This window comes from Oncorhynchus mykiss, chromosome 11, assembly GCF_057628025.1.
Source record: "Oncorhynchus mykiss isolate SJ-2025 chromosome 11, ASM5762802v1, whole genome shotgun sequence".
In the NCBI taxonomy this organism is placed as follows: domain Eukaryota; kingdom Metazoa; phylum Chordata; class Actinopteri; order Salmoniformes; family Salmonidae; genus Oncorhynchus; species Oncorhynchus mykiss.
In genome coordinates this window covers 49,233,153-49,251,776 of record NC_143032.1, presented here as the reverse complement: position 1 = coordinate 49,251,776, position 18,624 = coordinate 49,233,153, and the positions used below count along the sequence as shown (strand labels likewise).

The 18,624-nt window shown below is 43.8% G+C and overlaps 1 protein-coding gene across 17 annotated transcripts in view; it reads left to right on the top strand.

Annotated features, from left to right (window-relative positions):
* Positions 1-18,624, top strand: part of LOC110535782 (intermembrane lipid transfer protein VPS13A) — a 59,399-nt gene that overhangs the window by 25,050 nt on the left and 15,725 nt on the right. For 8 of the 17 annotated variants that reach the window (XR_016484510.1, XM_090190309.1, XM_090190308.1 and 5 more), the window contains exons 43-58: positions 1,386-1,647; positions 5,068-5,228; positions 5,510-5,613; positions 5,747-6,041; positions 6,177-6,608; positions 6,768-6,872; positions 7,054-7,200; positions 7,395-7,526; positions 7,677-7,810; positions 9,491-9,617; positions 10,347-10,576; positions 10,746-10,899; positions 11,075-11,221; positions 11,422-11,503; positions 11,992-12,061; positions 12,154-12,268. Coding sequence is in view for 13 of the 17 variants with exons in the window: in XM_090190309.1 (XP_090046435.1) it covers positions 1,386-1,647; positions 5,068-5,228; positions 5,510-5,613; positions 5,747-6,041; positions 6,177-6,608; positions 6,768-6,872; positions 7,054-7,200; positions 7,395-7,526; positions 7,677-7,810; positions 9,491-9,617; positions 10,347-10,576; positions 10,746-10,899; positions 11,075-11,221; positions 11,422-11,503; positions 11,992-12,061; positions 12,154-12,268 (2,697 nt within the window). In the remaining 4 variants the exon portion in view is untranslated. Of the gene's footprint in view, positions 1-1,385; positions 1,648-5,067; positions 5,229-5,509; positions 5,614-5,746; positions 6,042-6,176; positions 6,609-6,767; positions 6,873-7,053; positions 7,201-7,394; positions 7,527-7,676; positions 7,811-8,364; positions 8,443-9,490; positions 9,618-10,346; positions 10,577-10,745; positions 10,900-11,074; positions 11,222-11,421; positions 11,504-11,991; positions 12,062-12,153; positions 12,269-18,624 lie in introns of those variants that run through there. The other 9 variants (XR_016484509.1, XM_090190306.1, XM_090190305.1 and 6 more) reach the window with 2 other exon arrangements.

Below are 18,624 nucleotides of genomic sequence, written 5' to 3'. Positions count from 1 at the left end.
CTTCTCTGCAGATCATCTCAAGCTCTGTCAGGTTGGATGGGGTGTGTCGCTGCACAGCAATTTTCAGGTCTCCAGAGATGTTCGATTAGGTTCAAGTCCAGGCTCTGGCTGGGCCACTCAAGGACATTCGGAGACTTGTCCTGAAGAAACTACTACGTTGTCTTAGCTGTGTGCTTATCAGATGGGATGGCGTATCGCTGAATAATGCTGTGGTAGCCATGCTGGTTCAAGTGTACCTTGAATTCTAAATAAATCACTAACAGTGTAACCAGCAAAGCACCATCACACCACCACCTCCATGCTTCACGGTGGAAATCACACATGCAGAGATCATCCGTTCACCAACTCTGCGTCTCATAAAGGCACGGCGGTTGGAACCAAAAATCGCAAATTTGGACTCATCAGACCATAGGACAGATTTCCACCAGTCTGATTTCCATTGCTCGTGTTTCCTTGGCCAAGCAAGTCTCTTCTTATTGGTGTCCTTTAGAAGTAGGTTATTTTCAGCAATTCAACCATGAAGGCCTGATTCACATAGTATTCTCTGAACAGTTGATGTTGAGATGTGTCTGTTACTTGAACTCTGTGAAACATGTCTTAAAGTAATGATGGACTGCCATTTCTCTTTGCTTATTTGAGCAGTTCTTGCCATTATATGGACTTGGTCTTTTACCAAATAGTGATATCTTCTGTATACCACCCCTACCTTGTCACAAGTGATTTGTTCAAATGCATTAAGAAAGAAATTCCACAAATTCACTTTTTAACAAGGCACACCTGTTATTTGAAATGCTTTCCAGGTGACTACCTCATGAAGCTGGTTGAGAGAATGCCATGTGTGCAGAGATGTCAAGGCAAAGGGTGGCAACTTTGAATAATCTCAAATATAAAATATATATTAATTTAACACATTTTTGGGTTACTACATTATTTCATAGTTTTGATGTCTTCACTATTCTACAATGTAGAAAATAGTGAGAATAAAGAAAAACCCTTGAATGAGTAGGTCTGTCCAAACTTAACTTTTGAGTGGTACTGTATGTAAATAAGCTATTTCTGTTTTTTACATTTGCAAACATTTCTAAAAAACCTGTTCGCTTTGCCATTATGGGGTATTGTGTGTAGATTGATGAGGATTTTTTTTTTATTTAATACATTTTTGAATGAAGCTGTAACGTAACAAAATGTGGAGAAAAAGGTCTGGATACTTTCCGAATGCACTGTATATGTTTGTCTATATTGTCTAGCTTATAAGTGGGTTGTTTTTGAGTCGTGATGGAATAGCTTGCCTTGTTGTGTTAAATTGCGCTCTATAAAATGCCTTTTTTTTGGGGGGGGGGGCGTGTTTGCATGTGCATGCCTGGGTGTGTTTGTGTGTGTGGCAGGCCTTTGCGGAGGCGGCCAAGCAGGCATCGGATAGTTTCCAGAAGGACGAGGCTCCGTTCGTCGTGAAGAACCGTCTAGGTCTGACTGTGTCGGTGGTGCACAGTGAGCTGTTCAGCCCCCTGGGTCGCGAGGCCACGGCGCGCCGGGTAGAGCTGCAGGACGGAGAGAGCCTCAACATGGACTACCGTCGCACCACCACCCACTCAGACCAGTTCTCTGCCATGACTTCATTGGTGGCCAAGGACTACTACATACAGCCCAGTAAGCAACACAGTTACAACCCCTACAGAAGTGCAGACCAGCGTCTGTATTCATTGTACTGCAGGTCTAGTTTTTGCTTTTAATATCCTAATGGACAGAAGGAACCTGATCCTCGATCAGCACTCCTGCTCGGAGAGTTTCATACATACATCAGATATCAAACCCTAGGTCCAAAACCCTGTTAGGGTTCTGACCTAATGCCCAGGTATTAGTTTGGGGGGGGGGGGTGTTAACCTTGGGATGCAAACTAGTCACCTTTTCGGCGAAATTCGCCGTTTTGAATCCAAAATACAGTGCCTTGCGAAAGTATTCGGCCCCCTTTAACTTTGCGACCTTTTGCCACATTTCAGGCTTCAAACATAAAGATATAAAACTGTATTTTTTTGTGAAGAATCAACAACAAGTGGGACACAATCATGAAGTGGAACGACATTTATTGGATATTAACTTTTTTAACAAATCAAAAACTGAAAAATTGGGCGTGCAAAATTATTCAGCCCCCTTAAGTTAATACTTTGTAGCGCCACCTTTTGCTGCGATTACAGCTGTAAGTCGCTTGGGGTATGTCTCTATCAGTTTTGCACATCGAGAGACTGAAATTTTTCCCCATTCCTCCTTGCAAAACAGCTCGAGCTCAGTGAGGTTGGATGGAGAGCATTTGTGAACAGCAGTTTTCAGTTCTTTCCACAGATTCTCGATTGGATTCAGGTCTGGACTTTGACTTGGCCATTCTAACACCTGGATATGTTTATTTTTGAACCATTCCATTGTAGATTTTGCTTTATGTTTTGGATCATTGTCTTGTTGGAAGACGTCCCAGTCTCAGGTCTTTTGCAGACTCCATCAGGTTTTCTTCCAGAATGGTCCTGTATTTGGCTCCATCCATCTTCCCATCAATTTTAACCATCTTCCCTGTACCTGCTGAAGAAAAGCAGGCCCAAACCATGATGCTGCCACCACCATGTTTGACAGTGGGGTTGGTGTGTTCAGGGTGATGAGCTGTGTTACTTTTACGCCAAACATAACGTTTTGCATTGTTGCCAAAAAGTTCAATTTTGGTTTCATCTGACCAGAGCACCTTCTTCCACATGTTTGGTGTGTCTCCCAGGTGGCTTGTGGCAAACTTTAAACGACACTTTTTATGGATATCTTTAAGAAATGGCTTTCTTCTTGCCACTCTTCCATAAAGGCCAGATTTGTGCAATATACGACTGATTGTTGTCCTATGGACAGAGTCTCCCACCTCAGCTGTAGATCTCTGCAGTTCATCCAGAGTGATCATGGGCCTCTTGGCTGCATCTCTGATCAGTCTTCTCCTTGTATGAGCTGAAAGTTTAGAGGGACAGCCAGGTCTTGGTAGATTTGCAGTGGTCTGATACTCCTTCCATTTCAATATTATCGCTTGCACAGTGCTCCTTGGGATGTTTAAAGCTTGGGAAATCTTTTTGTATCCAAATCCGGCTTTAAACTTCTTCACAACAGTATCTCGGACCTGCCTGGTGTGTTCCTTGCTCTTCATGATGCTCTCTGCGCTTTTAACGGACCTCTGAGACTATCACAGTTCAGGTGCATTTATACGGAGACTTGATTACACACAGGTGGATTGTATTTATCATCATTAGTCATTTAGGTCAACATTGGATCATTCAGAGATCCTTACTGAACTTCTGGAGAGAGTTTGCTGCACTGAAAGTAAAGGGGCTGAATAATTTTGCACGCCCAATTTTTCAGTTTTTGATTTGTTAAAAAAGTTTGAAATATCCAATAAATGTCGTTCCACTTCATGATTGTGTCCCACTTGTTGTTGATTCTGCACAAAAAAATACAGTTTTATATCTTTATGTTTGAAGCCTGAAATGTGGCAAAAGGTCGCAAAGTTAAAGGGGGCCGAATACTTTCGCAAGGCACTGTAGGTGACCTTCGTGATTCGTGTAGATCCGATGAGAAAGGTTTGGGCGGGGGGGGGATTTGGATGACTACTGGCTGTAAGCGAATGAGGGATGCGTGTTTGGAGCAATACTGGCTCTATCCAAGGCTCAGCCACTCATTCACATAACAACAGAATGCAGCACGCGACTGAAGCGAGAAGTTACCGCATCAGCAAGCACTCTGGAAAGACAGCTAGCCAGAGAAATGTTGAGCAACATTAGCCAACTTTACTAATCAGATAATTGAGTTCATGGTATGAAAATTAGCTGGCTAATAAAGTCAGACCACACATCATCAGATGAGCCAACGTTAGTAACCTAACCAATTCTCTATAGTATTAACTGGTATACGACTCCTTGCCGTGCCTCAAGTTATAACGCAAATACTATAGTTGCTTACTGGACCCTGGCAATCTGTGTGAAACGTTAACTAGCTAACAAACTGAACTAACAGTAATGTTTTCCTCTACAGTATGTGGTTAATTTTCAGAATGAGATAATTAGGTGAAAAATGAGGCCTTGCTTGTTAAACAAGTGGATTCAGGGATCAAGTGTAGCTGGAGCTGGGCCTGGCTTATGCTGGACGACAGTATGGTGAAAGGAACACAACACACTTAACCTTTTTCTCACCTTTTCAATACAGTGGATATAAAGGGGAATGCCAGGTGTACTCTGCCTGAAAGAGATCAATTATGCCAACAAAGGGTATCATGCTCTGCTGGCACATTGTAGAACAGATGTCCACAGGCAGGAAGTGTATAATGTGCATTGTAGCCCAAAGATAATGCTTTTGTTGTGTTGAACTGGACAGTACCACTTTGTGAGTGAGGGGGGGATTATTACATTTTTTACTTAGTGAACGTTATTTTTATACGCATGTAAGCTTGTGCACTTGAACGATGTCTACTATAGTGGCCACTATAATAGAGCAAAAATAGAATGCCAGCTTGTTTCATTCTATTTCTACTTTAAGATGTTTTTTTCCCCCTAAGTGCAGTATTTAGATGTGTGTGTGGTCACAAGCGTTCTATTGTAAAGGCTGTCATGGCTAACAGCAATATTAGTTTTTTTCTCAAGGCTTGAGTGTCATTTGCAGTGAGCAAGGCAGTTAACCCACTGTTCCCCGGGCACCGAAGACGTGGATGTCGATTTAAGGCAGCCCCCCCCGCACCTCTCTGATTCAGATGGGTTGGGTCAAATGTGGAAGACACATTTCAGTTGAATGCATTGTTTGACAACTGACATTTTGAACTGAAACACTTTTTATTTTACACACAGAGACGGATCATGTAGATCATATTCTTTGTTGTTTAATTAGTTAACCTGCATTTCCACCTAGCAGGGATTTTTTTTGGCATGTTTCAGTGCAGAAAAAAAAGTGTCACCTTTTTGGGCTACTCACCAGTTTGTATCCCTGGTTAACAAAAGTCAGTACTCGTGGCTCGGGTCACTAGTCATTGATCACGTAGTTTTTTTATGTTCATGTCCTCAGCTCCGGTGGGCCACACTTCAACAGGCATGATCCCGTTGATCAAAGTGGGGCGTGGCATGTACAGTGTCATGCACAAAGACTCTGGGGTCACCCGTTTCCTGGTTTGTCAGATCTACTCTGTGGAGGGAAGCAAGTACATCAAGATCCGCTCTCCCTTCCAGGCAAGTTAGTCCCCCCTGCCCCCCACCTCAAACTCCAACTCACACCAATGAATGCTCACTGTTCTCAGACTGACTAATGCAGATTTCACCCAAATGCTCATTTTCTCCCACCATTCATCTCAATCCACCCTGCTTGCTTCCCTAGCCCTCTCCATTCTCTCTCTCTCTCCCTTTACTTTCTCTAGTCTGTACTTAACTTGAGCCCAGAATGTGTTCAACTATCTGACCAGAGAATGTATTTTCTGCCTGAAGAATGTCTCTTTCTCATGTCTCCCCTACAGATCATAAACCACTTCTCCATCCCATTCAGAGTGATGGAGGGCTCTACCAGTCTGGGGATATCACTGCCTACAGAGGAGTTCTGTGTGCCTCTGGACTCCTACAGGTGACATGCGCATGCACATACATACATACACACACACACACACACACACACACACACACACACACACACACACACACACACACACACACACACACACACACACACACTGACTGTGCTGAACCCCCCCCCGTAGGTCAGAGCTAAGACTGCAGCCGGTAACCGAGGGAGACGATCAGTACGACTGCTCCGAGGGTTTCAGCTACGAGTTGGTGAGCCAGCAGCCCGGTGCACGTGTGCAGCAGACCTGTCATCGCCATGGTGACAGCGCTGGCGTCCTCATGGTCAACATCGTCCCTCTGAAAGACACGGTGACATCACAACACACAGGAATGGCTGGGGAGCACTTTGACGAGCCCTACATCCTGCACCTGTGGCCCTCCGTCCTGCTTCGGAACCTTCTGCCTTACCCCATCACCTATCGCCTACAGGTACACACACATTACCCCATCCCTACGCACCAGCAGAGAAATTGACCTACAGCTCATCTATCATATTTCCTCAGAGCTTCCCCTTCACATGACATGCCTATTATTGATTGGTATTGTGTGTTGATTGGCTGACAGGACAGTGAAGAGCCCACCCCCATCACCCTGATGGACGGCCACTCGGCCCAGCTGCACACCGCCATCATGGACCAGTCCAGCCTGGAACTCCGCCTCCTCGACTACCTGGGTCAGGATTGGCAGGCCCACTACGGTCTCTGTGGCGACCTGGATGAGATCACCTTCATTGTGTTCAGCTCTCTGCGCGATGAAGAGGTGGTCAGGTTAGGAGAGAGGGGAGAAGGGAAGAGGGCAGAGCTCGATATTGCAGTGCATGTGAAGTACGACGCGGGCCAGACTGAGGTGGCTATCCATTCTCCCTACTGGATGGTGAACAAGACGGGCCGCCTGCTGCAATACAAGGCCGATGACATCCACCGCAAACACGCCATGGACTACGATATGCCTCTGCTCTTCTCCTTCAAGCCACACAACTTTCTTCAGAACAACAAGGTAGTGGGGATCAGCTTTGGTCCAAGCTCAAGCCAAGTAGCTGGGCTGCTATTGTGTTTTGGGGGGGGGGGTTAAACAAGGAGTGGGCTTTTAAGTGAAAACTCCTAACCCCTGCTGTTTGTCTCCCTGACATCTGACCCTATTCTCTCTCCGGGTCAGGTGCGGCTGATGATCTCGGACAGCGACCTGTCGGATGATTTCTCCCTGGATACCGTGGGTAGTTATGGTGAAGTGAAGTGCAAAGGGAGGCTGAAAGATTACGTGGTGAGTGAGTGGTGGATCAAGCATACTAAGATTTGATTTGAAACGACACTCCAGCAGAAGAACAGTGTCAGCTGATGCTTCACCTTTCAGATTGGTCATTGAGTGTAATTTGCTGAACCGTTGATAGATAGATGGGTGGATTGATTCATGTTGATTGTGGCTTTCTATGGTTTGATTGAAGATCGGAGTGAAGATCGACGCCAGCAGTTTCAGCCTGACCCGTATCGTAAGCTTTGTGCCATACTACCTGTTAGTGAACAGGACCAAACATGTGATCTGGGTGGGAGAGGAGGGCCAGGACGACTGGACCGAGGCCAGACCACAACAGGTACCACAACTAGAGCTACTTACAAACGCCAGTATCGGTTAATCTCCTGAATTTTGAAATGGGAATAATGGACCCCTACCCTACATACAGTAGCACATCCTCACTACATGGACACCTCTTTGTCCGTCTCTCCCTCCCTCTCTCCCTCCCTCTCCTCTCTCGCTTTTCTCTCACTTTTTTTCTGTGCTTCTCAGGCAGCCATCCCATTTTGGCCTGAGAGGGACTCCAAGAAGCTCAAAGTCAAAGTAGAAGGCAGTCGGTCAACTCCTCAAACCATGGACTTCACCAAACCGGAAAACTGCCTGCTGCTGCATCTGGACAACACTGTGAGTAGTTTATACACACACACACACACACACTGGTGTGTTTGTAACTACTGTATAAGTTGATGCTTTGTGACGATTTAAATCCGCTTCCCACGTTGGGTTCAATAAAGTACTAATACTTCTGTTTTTCATTTGGCTTTACTATTCCAGCTGGGCGGGGTCATTATGGATGTGAACCTATCGGACCACTCGATTATCATCCGTTTCTCTGACTACCACGACGGGGCCGCCCCCTTCCTCATCATCAACCACACCGAGGAGCAGACGGTGGAGTTCTACCAGAGGTAAAGGAGGGGAAGGATGGGGAGGGAGAACGGTAATGGGGCAGTAAGCAGAAATGTGTTTCATTATATAGGTTTTACTGTTCTCAAAACGGGTGCAATGCCCTAAAATAAAACCTGTATTTGTCGCATCTTAAATGTGGGGTGTCTTAAATCTTTCCTTTTAGAAATGTCCATGAGATGGTTTCAATTATTTATGGGGATAGAAGTAAACAATACAAAATTAGTGTTACTCACTGTACTATTCCAAATGTTGTTTCTGAATGAGACCTGCATGTTATATATATTTAGCAAACTTCCCAGGATGTGCTGCATGTATTTGTTTTGATACAAGGTATTTGTGTTCTTGGCTTTTGTGTTGATGTAGGTTTGTCTGTTTGCATGGATCCATTTCCTTTGGTTTGTGACTTGTTGTGACGGACACTGATTTTGTTCCATTTGTTTTTCAATCCATGTTTTTTTGTTACTGACTTTCTTTGTCTGACTTTGTGTTGATGGTTTTGTTTTTGTTTAAGTCTGATTTTTTTCCCCCCTCCCCACACCTCTTGGCCGGGCAGATTTCGGAGAGATTCATCAGAATGGGTGGCAGACGAGCTGCTCGGCCTCTCCTTCTCAGTAGAGGAGACCCAGCCCAGGTAGCAGGACCCAGCCCCACGAGGGTTCTTGCTCTCACCCACTCTGACCCTGACACAGAAAGGGTGGACATATTGGGGAACTTCAAATGCCTTCCCTAACATACAATGACTAATGCAAAAGGCATGGTCCGTAGATCTCTATTTGAACATGCACACATTCAGTGGGGGATGTGGTCTCTGTGTTCCCGTTTCATAGTTGAGCTGTGGTCAGGGTGTGGACAGAGCTGGACCCCCAGGTAATCGAAGGTGTAGGGGAAGAGCTTTTTTTTTCTCCATTTTGGTGTTTGAGCCGGATCTACTCCTTACATGCCACTCCACAAGGAAATGAATAATGTGCATTTTATAAAAGCTGAAAAATATTGCTTACATTAATATCACTGTATGGTTCAACAGACCAAGTCATCTGATTTGATAGTGACCAAAGTACAGGAAGTGGAGTGATCAAGGAGGAGCTCCGGCTTCTGTGTCATGACCGTTTGCTCTTTGACCTCCCCCTTAATTCCAGGTCTTTGCTTTTATAGTGGGACTTAGTTTTGGCTGCTGCTGTTTGGATGGGTCTCTGCCAATGGGATCTGACCCCTGCTTTCATATGCCTTCCATTTTCCCTCATGCCCCCATTTTCATCGCCCCCCTCCCCATTCCCTCCACCCCAACAGTCCTGCCAATCATTCTTCATCCTCCTCTTTCCCTGTGTCTTCTGCAATAATGATGATTTGAATCATTCTTTCTCTTTGATCGGAAGGGGGGGGGTTGTTTTCGTTTGTTGGAGGAAGAACGACAACATGATCAAATTGGATAGTAGCCTCGACATCTCCACTAATGGGATTTCTTCTCTCCATTGTGTTGATTTGCAAATAGGCTCTTGGGTTTCTTTCCATGGTGCCTGGGCTGTGTAACGTGGCTACGTTCTCATGACCGCGGCTTTTTTTTTCTGACCATCATCTATCTTCCTCTTGGTGGGGTTCTCGTGGTCTTGTGTGTGTGCTTTCTAACTCTGTGTGTGTGTGTGTGTGTGTGTGTGTGTGTGTGTGTGTGTGTGTGTGTGTAGTAGTCAGAAGGAGAAGGACAAGCTAAGCCCCGGGAAGGCAATGTACTACACCTGGGCTGAGCCCACTGGATCGCGCTCTCTGGCCTGGCAGTGTGGCAGCTACAGCGGCGAGCTGAGGAGCGAAGAGGTACCGTACCACAGCGTTCTATTTACTCCCCTTTTGCTCTTAACGGTGGTGGAGTGTTACATTCTCCAACATTTAGATTGATACTACGTTTAAGTCTGATTTTTATACCAGTGTTTCTTATTAGTTTGACACACACTTGTATCAAGTACTTTAGACCGATATGACACACAGGTGTCAGACTTAACCACAGATTAGGATCTTCTGCTTAGTGGTTTTTTTTAACAGCTGCTTAATATGGCTTAGCCCATCATTATACACACACAAAGCTTTAATCAGACTTTTTTTCATTAAGGCTCCAATCCTCAATAGGATTAGTGTAGGGATTAGCGAAGTCTGACAGAAAGTTAAGTGTTACTGAATTTTCTTCCCCCTTTTTATACTGGCTTGATGACCTGAGCAGTTTTACAAGGGAAGCAACATATGGTGATACCCAGTTAAAATATTAGAAGATTGGGTGCTTTGGCATGTCAGCCACAGTGGTTAGACAAAATGCAAACCGTAGTATAACCAGAGATGTGTGTATATATATATTGTTTAAATCAAATCAACTGTCATGATAGCAACTGTTGTTGCCTGGACTCATTAGTTTCCTGAAATCTCAATTAAAAGCTGATATGGTATGTCATTTTGGTGTTGTGTGAGTTATGGCTGTGGCTACAAAGCAAAAGAGCAACTTAAAAGTGAAACGTGCATTACTTCCCATCTGATGGGCACTTGATCCGTGTGTAGGACCTGCGGTTGGACGTGAACGAGGAGGGTAAGCTGTACCTCATCTCGTTCTACGAGGGCCTCCAGCGGGTGGCGCTGTTCACAGAGGACAGACGCATATACAAGCTGCTGTGTGAGAGTGAGAAGGCCGAGCTGGCCGAACAAGAGATCATCCTCTCCCTGCAAGACGTGGGCGTCTCCCTGGTCAACAACAGCAGCCGCCAGGAGGTGTCCTTCATCGGTATTACCAGGTGTGTGCACACACATACATACAAACACCGTATATACACTCAATGGTATGGTTGTGCTACAGTTGACTACTTTGAGTGGGAACATGCTTTTTCAAATTCAGTGCAGCATGTTCAGTGTGCTTTTCTCCTGTGTGTGTGTGTGTGTGTGTGTGTGTGTGTGTGTGTGTAGTTCAGACGTGGTGTGGGAGTCCAAGCCAAAGAAGAAGTCTCGCTGGAAACCCCTGAGTGGAAAAGATGCCGAGCTGCTGGAGACCCACTTCAAAGAGTACACAGAGAGTGGACCAGTGGACAACGCCATCTTAGACCTGGAGAACAACTTCCAGGTCAGGCAGCAACTGGCTATGCCTCTGTCTAGTACCATGTATACCATACCACCCCCTTGATAACCAACCCCTTGAAAGCTTTAGAAATTCTAGAGGTAGACGTTGTTCCTAGTTTTGCACAGCTCCAGTAGAACTGTTGTGTGTGTGTGTGTCCTAAGTCTAACTGTGTTATCAGGTGTCTTTGACCCATAATGGGCAAGACATGAGGATGATGCAGCCATATGACGCTCCAATCAGGAGGAGCTTCCTGCCAGGGGTGAAGGTGGAGTACAGCGTATCGGCCCGCCAGAGTGCCTACCGTGTCCAGATCAACCGCATACAGGTGGGTCCCCAGAAAGTTGGAGAGTGTGCATTCTATCCAACTCTACAGTAGGTCCCCACCCGACCACCAACCATACGATAGAGTTTTTACATTGACTGTTTGTTCATCTTACCAACCGTTCAATTAAAATGATTTCATGCTGACCCATTGGAGACATGGTTGGAGGGAAACATTTTTTTAGTGCTTTTGTTTTTCCACAGATCCAGAATCAGCTACCTGGAGCAATCTTCCCATATGTCTTCTACCCTATAAAACTACCTAAGTCTGTCACCATGGACTCAGGTCAGTCCCAAGCTCTGTCCAAGTCTCTCTGTGTTGTGGATTTACACTTTAAAATTGACACCCTTGATAAAGATAAGATCCCTCCCAATGTGTTCTCCAATCTCATAAATCATTTTAGAAAAAGGCTCGAGTTCTATTACCCTCGCAAGGTGAGGTTTTGAAAACAGGCTGTCAATCATTTTGACCCCTGTCTTTTTTGTTTTTCTTGTTTTGTATTATTTGTTAAACAAAACCTCTTTCTCTGAGCAATTGTATTAACATAAAATAATATACATTTTCAAATGTTGGAGCATACAATACATGCTCATTTTCAGTTATTTTAGTCATTTTTGCTCATCTGTATTAAGGGTGTCTAATTTTGGACCCCACTGTAACTAGCTAAATAGGCAAAAGGAGCGATTGGGGACGCCTCCATAGGCATTGTTAGACTGGAGTTCTATGGATAAACACATCGTGATGGCTTTTTTCTGCTCCTCTCTCTCCTGCAGAGCCCAAACCTCTGACCGACATCAGCATTGTTACCAGGGCAGCAGGGCACTCTGATATCTCACGCATCAAGTGAGTCCATCGCTATAGTTCATGTTCTTTCCATATCTATCTCTCTCTCTCAACCACACATACCAACATCCCTTTCTTGGCATGTTGACTAGGTATTTCAAGGTGCTAATCCAGGAGATGGATCTGAAGTTGGACCTGGGCTTCCTTTATGCCATCTTGGATCTGTTCACTCCGGAGAACGCCAGCGTGATGACGTCAGAGCAGCAGGTTTTTATTTGTAATATTCTTTATTTATGCAGGAAAAACCCATTGAGCGAAAGGTCTCATTCTCAAGGGTGCCCTGATCACAGTAATGCAACAATCCAATACAATGTCAAATAAAACAGCACAACACAATTTAAGAAAAATGGTTACATTTCTCAGCTACTAAGTCCTCAATTAAGATTTTTTATATTATTTATATTGCTCGAGCAGTTTTGTAAATTGTTCCAGTAGTGAGGTGCATTAACTAAAAGTGGAATTACCTAATTTGGTGGAGACCCGAGGAACCTTTGAGAGTTAACCAACCCTGTGAACGGGTTTGGTAACTCGTGTTTTTTTACTTCAACAGCAAAGTTAGGGAAGTCGGAAGCTTGTTTAGTAGAGCTTTGTAAATAACTAATCTGTGATTAGGGCTGTCCCGACCCCAAAAAATCTTGGTCGATCAAAAGTCGTCTGTTCTTTCTACTAATCGATTGCTCAAAATGTTTAAACTTGTAAAATGTTTAAACTTTTCCATTTAAAGACACCAATGTGTTTTAATAAAATCAACTATATGCATTGAGCTTGTCTGATGCTTTAAGCTTACTTTTTTTTGCTGGAAGAGGGTGCCAGATCTAGATAACCAGAAGAAGGAAAACCTTAACCTGACCCAACTAGATATTCTCCTCCCGTTCCAGCTGGCTTTCGTAGATTCTGCCATTACTCCCCTGAAGTTCCCGATAATAGGCCGCATGAGTCGTCGGCAACCTTTTCTCATCTGGAGTGCCAATTTATCTGACCACTTCTACCGATCTTCATATCTCATTGTCATGTGGTTAATCAAATTCTATCCAAGTCTAAATGAAAATCATATGAACCTAAAAAGTAACTTCTATTGCCAACTATGTAAAAATATCCTACATAAAGCCAACCAATAAAAACATTGCAGCCTGCAGGTAGAAAATATCCTCGTTTTTAAAAAGAAATATCCAATAAATCACATTGGCTACACATGGCCTGTCTGCAACAAACTTGAAACATTATATTAACTTGGGTCTAGCCTGAAGCTTGTGCTAGGGAACTTACAACATTGTATAAAAATATTTTGGGCCCTCAGAGTTTCCTGTGCCTGTGAGCTCGGGACAGACACAGCTGTAGGCTATTTGTGCAAGGGGTAAGAAGCAGTGCTTGACTTGGGCAGGAGCTCACCTGAGCTGAGTACCGGCACCTCAAATGTTCTACTGCTTGAGCTCCTGTTCCTCTTATAGAATATTAGCTCAAAAGTATTGTTGAGCTCTTGAACCTAAATATCAACAGTACCACACCCAAGATGAGTACCGGAACCTATTTCAGTCCAAGTCAAACACTGTTAAGAAGCCTATTTTATGACGTTAATGCGGGGTCAGAGCATGACATTTTTCCCTTTCACGCTGAGTGGTTAGCGAAAGGGAGAGCGCTGGAAATATTTTTCAAATGCATTGAGGAACTATTGTAATTCTCAATGCATGTAAAAAGATACTTCATTTTTCTGCTGTTTGAGGTGAAAACATTACTTTGAGAAGCTCCACAGGTCATTAGTGGTGGTGCGTTAAGCCAATCAGAAATACTATCAGATCCCCAAATGGGCACATTTTAAATTATTATACTTGCGAGCAGGCCAGGTAGCCTATAGGCCCACTTCTGTGTGTGCTCATCCTTACTCAACATTGTCAGGAGAGCTGCAAACAAAAGACAATGACTATATTGACGGAACTCATAAATGGAATTAAATAATCCTAAACTTGTTTCTCACAAGTGTAGCATAGATTGTGCTCTCTGCAAACAATGTGTCCACTCTGACAATGAAGACTGGAATAATAGTATTGAATGCATTAAAAGAAAGGATCGTAACCAAATATTATAGATTAGAAATGATATGAATAAATGGTGAATGTACTACTGGTGATACAGTGCATTCGGAAACTATTCAGACCCCTTGACTTTTTACACATTTTGTTATGTTATTGCCTTATTCTAAAATAGATTTTTTTTAAAAACATTATCATCAATCTACTCACAAGACCCCATGATGACAAAGCAAAAACTGTTTTTTTTGGAAATGTTTGCTAATTTATAAAACACATTTTAAAAAATCCTAAAGTATTCAGACCCTTTTTGCTATGAGACTCAAAATTGAGCTCAGGTATATCCCTGTTTACATTGATCATCCTTTAGATGTTTCCATAACTTTGAGGCCACCTTTTCTATTCTATTGATTTTGACATGATTTGGAAAGGCACACACCTGTCTATAAAAGGTTCCACAGTTGACAGTGCATGTCAGAGCAAAGACCAAGCCATGAGGTCAAAGGAATTGTCCGTAGAGCTACGAGACAGGATTGTGTCGAGGCACAGATCTGGGGAAGAGTACTAAAACATTTCTGCAGCATTGAAGGTCCTCAAGAACACAGTGGCCATCATTCTTAAATGGAAGAAGATTGGAACCACCAAGACTCTTCCTTGAGCTGACCGCCCGGCCAAACTGAGCAATCAGGGGAGAAGGGCCTTGGTCAGGGAAATTACCAAGTACCAGATGGTCACTTTGATAGAGCTCCAGAGTTCATCTGAGAAGATGGGAGAACCTTCCAGAAGGTCAACCATCTCTGCAGCACTCCATCAATCAGGCCTTTATGGTAGAATGGCCAGACAGAAGCCACTCCTCAGTAAAAGGCACGACAGTCCGCTTGAAGTTTGCCAAAAAAGCAGCTAAACGACTCAGACCATTTTTAAAAAATTTATTTTTTATTTATTTAACCTTTATTTAACTAGGCAAGTCAGTTAAGAACAAATTCTTATTTACAATGACGGCCTACCAAAAGGCAAAAGACCCCCCGTGGGGACGGGGACGATTAAAATAAATAAATAAAATATAAATATAGGACAAAACACACATCACAACAAGAGAGAACTCAACACTACATAAAGAGAGCCCTAAGACCGCATAGCAAGGCGACAATACAGCATGGTAGCGACAACACAACATGGTAGCAGCACAAAACATGGTACAAACGTTATTGGGCACAGTCAACAGCACAAAGGTCAATAAGGTAGAGACAACAATACATCATACAAAGCAGCCACAACTGTCAGTAAGTGTCCATGATTGAGTCTTTGAACGAAGAGATTGAGATAAAACTGTGCAGTTTGAATGTTTGTTGCAGATCGTTCCAGTCGCTAGGTGCAGCAAACTGAAAAGACGAGCGAACCAGTGGGTCTTGCAACGGGTATACAGAGATTACCAGTTTACAGAGGAGTATAGAATGCAGTGATGTGTCCTATAAGGAGCATTGGTGGCAAATCTGATGGCCAAATGGTAAAGAACATTTAGCCGCTCGAGAGCACCCTTAGCTGCTGATCTATAAATTATGTCTCCATGATCTAGCATGGGTAGGATGGTCATCTGAATCAGGGTTATTTAGGCAGCTGGGGTGAAAGATGAGCGATTACGATAGAGGAAACCAAGTGCTGAGAGAAGGACAGTGTACCATCTAGCCATACTCCCAAGTACTTGTATGAGGTGTCTACCTCAAGCTTTTAACCCTCAGAGGTAGTAATCACACCTGTGGGGGGGAGGCATTCTTCTTACCAAACCACATGGCCTTTGTTTTGGAGGTGTTCAAAACAAGGTTAAGGGTAAAGAAAGCTTGTTGTTGTACAACTTTGTTGTAGAGCATTTAACACAAAATCTGGGGAGGGACCAGCTGAGTATAAGACTATCTGCAGATAAATGGATGAGAGAGCTTCCTACTACCTGAGCTATTGTTGATGTAAATTGAGAAGAGCATGGGGCCTAGGATTGAGCCTTGGGTTACTCCCTTGGTGACAGGCAGTGGCTGAGACAGCAGATTTTCTGACTTTATACACTGCACTTTTTGAGGTAGTTAGCAAACCAGGCCAAAGACACCTCAGAGACATCAATACTCCTTAGCCGGCCCACAGGAATGGAATGGTCTACTGTATCAAAATCTTTGTCCAAGTCAATAAAAATAGCAGCACAATATTGCTTAGAATCAAGGGCAATGGTGACATCATTGAGGACCTTTAAGGTTGCAGTGACACATCCATAACTTGAGCAGAAACCAGAATGCATACCCAAGAGAATACTATAGACATCAAGAAAGCCAGTCAGTTGAGACAAAAGATTCTCTGGTCTGATGAAACCAAGATTGAACTATTTGGGCTGAATGCCAAGCGTCATGTCTGGGGGAAACCTGGCACCATCCCTACTGTGAATCAATGTGGTGGCTGCATCATGCTGTGGGGGTGTTTTTCAAAGGCAGGGACTGGAAGACTAGGATTGATAGAGTAAAGCACAGAGATCCTTGATGAAAACCTGCTCCGGACCTCAGACTGGGACGAAGGTTCAGCTTCCAACAGGACAACTACCCTAAGCACGCAGCCAAGACAACGCAGGAGTGGCTTCGGGACAAGTCTCTGAATGTCCTTGAGTGGCCCAGCCAGAGCCCAGACTTTAACCCGATCAAACATCTCTGAAGAACCCTGAAAATAGCTGTGCAGCGACACTCCCAATCCAACCTGACAGCACTTGAGAGGATTTGCAGAGAAGAATTTGAGAAATACAGGTGTGCCAAGCTTGTAGCATCATACCCAAGAAGACTCGAGGCTGTAATCGCTGCAAAATGTGCTTCAACAAAGTACTGAGTAAAGGGTCTGAGTACTTATGTAAAATGTGATATTTCAGTAAGAAATATATATACATTTGCATAATTATCTAAACCTGATTTGGCTTTGACATTATGGGGTCTTGTTTGTAGATTGATGAGTGTAAAAATGTAAATAAATATCATCCATATTAGAATAAGGCTGTAATGTAGAAAAAGGTCAAGGGGTCTGAATACTTTCCGAATGCTCTATATATCTAATGAGGAATTAATAGGCCTCCTGAGTGGCACAGTGACCGGGATGTCATTGTCCCATCGCGCTCTAGCGACTCCTCCCGCTCGGTTGCCAGTTGTTCATTGTTGAGGCTGGCTTCCGGGTTAAGCAAGCAGTGTGTCAAGAAGCAGTGTGGCTTCTTGACATGTTTCGGAGGATGCATGGCTCTCAACCTTTGCTTCTCTCGAGTCCGTATGGGAGTTGCTTTGATGGGACAAGACTGTAACTACCTATTGGATATATCACGAAATTGGGGAGGAAGAAGGGGTAAAAAGTACAAAAAGAGAGACGCAAACAATTTGCACAATGAAGTTATGAAACAATGAATTTGTGCAAATTGGGGGGAAGAATGCATTCTGGAGAGAGCGAGAAGTACATTGTACTGGGCGCATGGTCAATCCAACGTCTGCATTGACCATGCAGCATTTACGGTGATATGGCCTCAGCAGAAGTCAGGGCAAGAATGGCTTCATCAGGACATTCATACTACTTGTGTTTCGCGAAGCAGTGCAGAACTGTTGTCAAGTGAGTTTGTGTTGATACTGGACGTACCGCCCCCACCTACCGTCAACCAATCCTGTCAATGCGGAGCTACACAGAGCCCTCCGCATTGTTACAGAATTTGGGAGGTGCATGGTGATGCGATACGGAGCTCAATTTGGCCTCTGGAGGCTCTGCAGTTGCGTCAAACCCTCCATATGGAGCTTCTGGACACATTTTCGAATCAAGCAATAATTGGCTTTTAGTCTCGGCCTCTGCAATGGATTAGTTCACTGAGATGGGCGCAAATATATTTGTTACTGCTCGTCTAAAACAATCTCGGTCGACCAACAGCCTAACAACCAAACAATCGATCAGTCGACTAATTGGGGTCAGCCCTACCTGTGATGAAAGTAATGGCACTATGGTAGATGCTATATGAAGGTTTAAGGGTGGCTGCTGCATTCTGGAAAATGGTGTCACCGTAGTCAACAACTGTCAGGAAAGTCGACTTTCCTATCTGCTTTTTGCTGTTTAGGGATTATCTAGATCTATTTCTAAAAAAGAAGCCCACATTAAATCTTAGCTTTTTTTGTTAAATCCTTGTCAATCCAAATGCCCAGATAATTATTGGCGGGAACCCGATCAATGGGAGAACCGTTCAATGAATAAATATGTAGTCCATCTGAAACATTTTTGTGAGAATTAGAGAACAATATATATATTTAGTCTTACCCACATTAAGTACACGTTTTAAACCAACCAGGACTTTTTGTAAGGCAACAAAGTCAGATTGCAGCTCGAACAACACCTGTTCTACAGTTGGGGCGATGGCATACATATCAGTATTGTCTGCACACAGCTTAATATTTACAGACTGATATTATTTATAGAAATTGTAAAGAGAACAGGTCCCAATACTGATCCCTGCGGTACACCTTTCACAATACCCAGGAAACTAGACTGAAC